Source organism: Lissotriton vulgaris, chromosome 8 (assembly GCF_964263255.1).
Source record: "Lissotriton vulgaris chromosome 8, aLisVul1.2, whole genome shotgun sequence".
NCBI lineage: Eukaryota > Metazoa > Chordata > Amphibia > Caudata > Salamandridae > Lissotriton > Lissotriton vulgaris.
Genome location: NC_141696.1, coordinates 1,298,297,787 through 1,298,303,979, shown reverse-complemented (window position 1 = coordinate 1,298,303,979; position 6,193 = coordinate 1,298,297,787). Strand labels below are relative to the sequence as shown.

Here is a 6,193-nt window from a genome sequence, read left to right as displayed (position 1 = left end):
AGGCACAAAATGAACGCGCTAGATACAGTATGCGGCCTACAAGTATCAACACCTGCCGCCGGCCCCGGGGCAGCGGTGCTGCAGCCCTCCTCCCCCACCCACGCGCTCCCCATGCCGGCCCGGGGCTGCACGCTGACACGCGGTGCCGCGGGGCCTTGTCAGGAGAGGCCCGGCTCGCAGGCCAATGGCAGAGGCGGCCGCGGCGTCCCCCTGGCCGGGCGGCAGGGTATAAGAGGCTCGCCCCGGCACCAGGGGACTCGCTTTTGGGTCGTTCCTCTTCTCCTCCCCGCTAGCGCAACAAGCACCATGGCCTTGGAAAAGCAACACAAAGTGCAGGGCGGCGCCGTCCGCATGGGCATCGTCTATGGGAGCAGCAATCTCTTCAGCAAGAGGGCCAGCTCCTTCGGCGGAGGCGGCAGCGGCGCCGGCTTCGGGGGAGGAATGGGGGGCGGCTTCGGGGGCGGCGGGGCCCGGCTCATGCGGTTGTCCGGGGGAGCCTATGGGTTCGGCGGAGGCGGCAGGGCAGGGGGCTTGGGCTTCGGGGGCTCCAGCATGGGCATGGTCCTGGGAGCAGCCGGTGGGGGTCACGGCGCCGGGGGCGCGGCAGCCAGGGCGGGGGCGGCGTACGTCGCTCTGCTCAGGGGCCGCACGGGCGGCCGAGTGACCAGGGTGGGCTCCTACGGCGGCGGCCCCAGCCTGGGCTTCTTGAGCTTGAAGGCGGGAGGGCCTGGAGGACCAGGGGGGCCGTCGGCGCCCTTCAGCATGCCTTCCATTGACCCGTCCCTGCCATCCATGGACACCGTGCAGGTGACCCGGCAGCGCGAGAAGGAGGAGCTGCAGACACTCAACAACAAGTTTGCAGCCTTCATCGACAAGGTAAGAGGCCATGCCGAGACATTGATGCTACTCCAGCTGTAGGAGGAAGGGGGGCACGGGGTGCCACTCCAGCGCTGCTTGGGGTAGGCCTAGTTGCCACTCTACCCAAGTCCCACTTTAAGTCAACTTCGGCGGTGTATGGAAGCGAGGACAGAGACCACTTCATCAGTGTTTGATCTCTTCTCTTTTGTAGCGAATTGTAGCAAAAACATTTGGTGCATCTTAAGTTGTGCTTGAGGCAGGCGAGGCGACTGGTGCCTCTCGGAGCGAGAAGGCGCTAGATGTCACTTCATATGTACACGAGAAAGGACCTAGTGTTATGCCAACTATGTTTGCGGTGGGTGGGTTAAGGGGTAGGCACTGGGCATCACCCCAGCTGCATATGTGGTAATGAGTGACATTCCAGCTGTGTGGTGTTCTAGGGGAGTATTTAACAGGCAACACGTTCAGCGGCGCATGGAAACAGGCACTCTGGTCTGCACTTGGTGCCACGTAAGCTATGCCCGAAGGAGGCGAAGGGTGCCACGTACGATGTGTCAAAAGTCTTGCATTGGATGTCCATTCAGCTGTGCGTGAAATGTGTGATGGGTGACACCTCAGCTACTTAGTCCTGCATTCCGTGTCACTTGACAGTCCTTGAATGGCACTTCGTCGGTGCATGATGCCAGTACTGCGAAGCTCTTTAGTTGTATATGGGCAGGGCCGGACTGTCCTTTCATTCCATCGGGCATTTTCCCGGTGGGCTGGGGCCATTTGAGACCGGCTTTGAAAGTCCAGGTTGTTGCTGGTGCATCTGTCTCTTTCCTAAGCTTCTTGCTGGCGCATTGAGGCAAGTGCACGGTGCTTCAGAAGAGAGAGAGAAAAGTGGGGAGGAGGGAGGCTTTGAGAAAGAGATCAGAGAGGAAGGAGAGTGAGAAAGAACGGATGGATGCAGGAGAAAGAACGAGAAGAGGAAAGACGCAGGACTGGTTTGTACATTTTTGCCAGGGCTGATTTTAGTCCCCCATTCTGGCCCTGTTCATGGGACACTCACCGAGTGCCAGGACAGGGGCTAGGCGCTATGTAAGCAGGCGCTGGTTGTCATTCCAGTTGTGTATAAGGACAGTTATTGGCTTTCACGCCAGCTTGCCAGATGTGCATTAGAAAGCGCCTGGATGTCACCTTATCTGTGTTTGGCGCCTGGGCATGGTTCTAGTGCAATTCCAACTGTGCATGGGCAGAGACTTGCCGTCACTCCAGCTTTTCTTGTCACCGAGTGTTATTTTTATAGCTTAATACGGCGAATGTAATAGATGTGAAGTCAGCACTGCACTGGTCTCCTTGAAGCGGGCCTGATTGCTCTGCTATTCAAACCTTTATCTTTTCAAAGACATAATTGGAACATGGTTTTAGTCACATTCTTAAAAATAATAATTACTTGTTTCCATTTCATGCATTGGCAAAAATGTATTCATCAACCTCACCCTCGGTGTTGTTTTTTTTAAAAAAACGAAACCAACCAGGTTGCCCTTGTTGAATCAATGGAGGTTTCTATCTTGACATTTAAGGCTCGGAGACGTAAGCCATTGACCCACAGAGCTCTCAGTATGTATGGCCGCTCAACTCCTGTGATCGTTTCGTTGCAGGTCCGCAGCTTAGAACAGCAGAATGCTATCATCAGAGCCCAGATCTCCGTCTACACCACCACTGACCAGTCCGGCCCAGCCAACCCAGCAGTGGTGGCCACTACAGCCACAGCTGGCTACAAAGCACAGCTGGACACCCTCACCCAAGCCAAGGCAGCCATGCTGGCAGAAATCGACCACTACAGCAAACTCATTGAAGAAATCACAGCCAAGTAAGTCACGTTCTTCTGTGAATGATTAAGGAAATAGGACGTAGCAGCTACCACAAAACCCCTCCCTATCGTATTTATGCCCACAGTGCAGTAATAATATAAATTGTACCTTTTTTTATAACAAACCCAGCTTTTTTTTACCAGGGCTAAGAAGTGATATTGGCTCCAATAATGTAATCTTAGGAAAGAGGTTGAAAGGGATTGATTAAGTATGATTGCCTTGCAAACTATATTCAGACTGGCAGGAGTTTTTTTTTCCATCACATCAACCCATCTTAAACCTCACTTTTAAAAATGCCGAGCAGCTAATTTGCAAATTTTAATTCGAAATGTAGATTGCCAACGTTGAAAAAGCGGCTTTGCGGTTGATATGCTTAAAGACAGTGCTGGTTGCCAATTCGTTTCCATGTGCAAACATCAAACACAGCTGGCAATGAATAGGAATTGTTTTCACATCCTTCCGAAGTACATTTTAGTAGCACCTGCTTATCATACGACCGTGTGGGCTTGTGTACCATACTGCAAGTGTTGCTAAAATCATTGTCTCATTATATCACGGTGAGCAATTTTTTTACACAAGTTTGATCCACACTGCTTGGTCATTTCATACTCAGTTATTGTGTTAGTCACTCACTGACGACAACTTGCAATGTGTCTGTAGCCTTTGCGAGTACTAGTATACAGTATCTGATGCGGCAACACCCATACGTCTGAGAGAGCATCCCAGCACGGCTAGATAAATGAGCACAACTTTACCCTTGTGGCTTCAAGTTTAAAATTGTCATCATATTAGGTGAATATATCATGGAATAAAAACCTAGGCACCCAAAGGAGGAACCAGAAGAGGTAAACTAATTACAGGAACCTTCTTTGATGGGCTCTCCAATGTGGGAATTCCAACCCACACAAATGACAGTGGGGACAATTAGCCCAAATTTAGTGGAAAGCTCTAAAGTGAATATGTGGCTTATTTAACATTACAATGGGGGTTTGGGGGGTTGCCAACCACAGGCAGGTCTACCCCCAGCTATACTTTGAGGGTGGTTCAACCCAGGAGGCTGCTATCTTGTTTGGGCTATTTATTATGCTTTGCATAGCCCATAGGTTTTATATGGGCTGTTTTGGTCTCCCTGCCACGATTTTAGGTACAGGTGACCTGGTGACTGGTAGCAAGGAGTCTTAGCAGTAAACATTTTGCAAAGCCCACCCATCCCTAATTTTTTAGCTTTCTCTGTTTTTCCCCCTATTATGTTTCTTTTCTTTTCTGGCTTCCTAGTTGGGACAGGTGCGCAATTGAGGGTCGTTGTTGTACAGGTTTGTTGCTCAACACGTGGTTGACGGTGGCCTGGAAATTTTTGCATGAGTTTACAGAAGTTTGATTGCCATTGCCATTGGCAAAACACATGGAAATGGAGGGGGTGCACAGCCTCTCACCTGGACTAGATAGAAAGTTCAAGGTGAAGTAAAGGGAGGTTAGTTGCTTAGATGTTAATACATGCAGTCATGGGATGTAGGGGAAAGGTAAGGCTGCAAACTGCTTAACTGCAGTACAATAGGAAGTAGATAGTTGCAGGGTAGGGGGGTGTATGTGGGTATGACAGTAGAGGTGGGAATATGAGATTGCATAGTTCATTTGATGTATAGGGAAGCTTCAGTTTTGTAAGGCAGATTGCCCTGTAAAATATTATGATGTGCACCTGTTTCTATAAAGCAGCGTTTATCACACAATTTAAGTGGTCAGTGGTCTGTGCTGCGCCCATTTCACGCAAAATTGTCAAAAGTGCAACTGAAGAAGCCTTTAAGATTGGCAGACAAATACGCCACATCCATTAGCTAGCCCAATAATCAGTTCTTTAGAAATCAATTCATGTGATATCAAACCACGTGCAGATCAAGCATCTCTTTTCCTTGGCCACACCAGTGTTCCAAGCTTTTTAAATGACATAGCAAACATTACTAACATATTATTGTGCTTGTTTATTGTAACATGTTTCTTTACAATTGTTCGCAGGTATGAACAAGACAGCGCTGTAACTAAGACACTGGAGGGAGAATGGACCACGCTGAAAGAGGTTAGTTGGGGTAGTTAAAGGTTGCATAAAACTCACTATGGGTTTAAGAATGCTATAAGAGCAGCATTTACATTAGCAACTGCTTCAATAAAGCAATCAATCAATCCATCTGGGGTTTGTAAAGTGAACTACTCACCCGTTAGGGTCTCAAGGCGCTGGGGGTGCAACTCCGTTGGGGTCATTTGAAGAGCCAGTTCTTGAGGTCGCTTCTGAATTGGTGCAGTGTCTGGATTCACCGGATGTGAAGGGGGAGATCGTTCTAGGTCTTGGCTGCGAGGTAGAAGAAGGACCTTCTCTGTTTCTGTAAAAGCATGGAACAGTTCTTAAAGTCATTTATCCAGTGCTTTCCAAATGCACACCTTGTGTCAAGTATAGTTCCTGACTCATGTTTCAAGATACAGTAAAAGCCAAACAGAAGGCCTCAAACTCCAAGTTCTTTCGTATTTGGGATTTCAATCAGTTATGTTGTGTTACAGTTGACTGATAATGTATGACATATTTATCACAGGAAATTGCTCATCATGTTGTCAAAATCAGTCTTTCCTTAAAGAGAAAAACGTGCTAGAGGCGGTCTAAGGAGTTTTGACCCTCTCACACCCCTTTCTCCCTCTGCTCAAACTAAAGTCCCCAATTTACACTCGGAGAATCAATAAAAGGAGGCAATCATTATGTTGTATGGGGAAACATGCAAGGATGGACAAAGAAGCAATGATTCCTGTATGTTCTCCCCACAAACTTTAAATCCCTGGAATTTTGTCAAAATTGTAATTACCGGAACCACCAGAATGGAAATTCCAGGGCAGGAAATAATGAGGATTATTTTGGGGCACTCATAATCGAGGCCTAAAAGTATGTCGTACTAGGAACAGACTTGTCTCTTTCTCAATAGACGTGTTCTTCGGAAATATAAGTGTGGCTTACTTGTCCATGCCGCACTGTTCTTCGAGTAATGGGGGAACGCCCCACGCAGTCTGGACTTGCCAATCCTCAGATTTATTTATGAAATTACTGACGTAAACATTTAGGAGATACAGAGAGAACACCACACGTTTTCAGTGGCAGCTGGCACAGATTGGGGGTGGGATAGCGGAGGGCAGGGGAGAGGGAGTAGAGAAAAAAACGCACCTTCGTACTTGCCGCATCTTGCCGCTCTGTCCACTGTCGTCTCGGGAACAGGATCACAGAGCACCCAGGCCCCCCCTGAGCCAATGACAATGCTACAAGGCAGCGTTGTGATTGGCCTGAGTGCCGTGGTTCTGCGCTCAGATGGGGACTGTAATGCAGTCTACGTTGAGAACATGCAAAGTGTGCATGGCTGCAAAGCTACAGGAACAAGGAAAAATAAAACGATAATAGCTTAGAGGTATTATCATTTTATTTTTCCTTCATTTATACTTCTTAAAAGCAG

At 48.6% G+C, this 6,193-nt stretch overlaps 1 protein-coding gene across 1 annotated transcript in view; it reads left to right on the top strand.

The window, feature by feature from the left end:
* The first annotated feature begins 262 nt into the window (after window positions 1-262).
* The window catches only part of LOC147698642 (thread biopolymer filament subunit alpha-like), a 14,591-nt gene continuing 8,660 nt past the window's right edge, over window positions 263-6,193 (top strand). Inside the window, exons 1-3 of the mRNA XM_086935228.1 lie at window positions 263-876; window positions 2,502-2,713; window positions 4,725-4,785. Of these exons, the coding sequence (XP_086791354.1) occupies window positions 307-876; window positions 2,502-2,713; window positions 4,725-4,785 (843 nt within the window). The 5' untranslated portion in view covers window positions 263-306. The remainder of the gene's footprint in view (window positions 877-2,501; window positions 2,714-4,724; window positions 4,786-6,193) is intronic.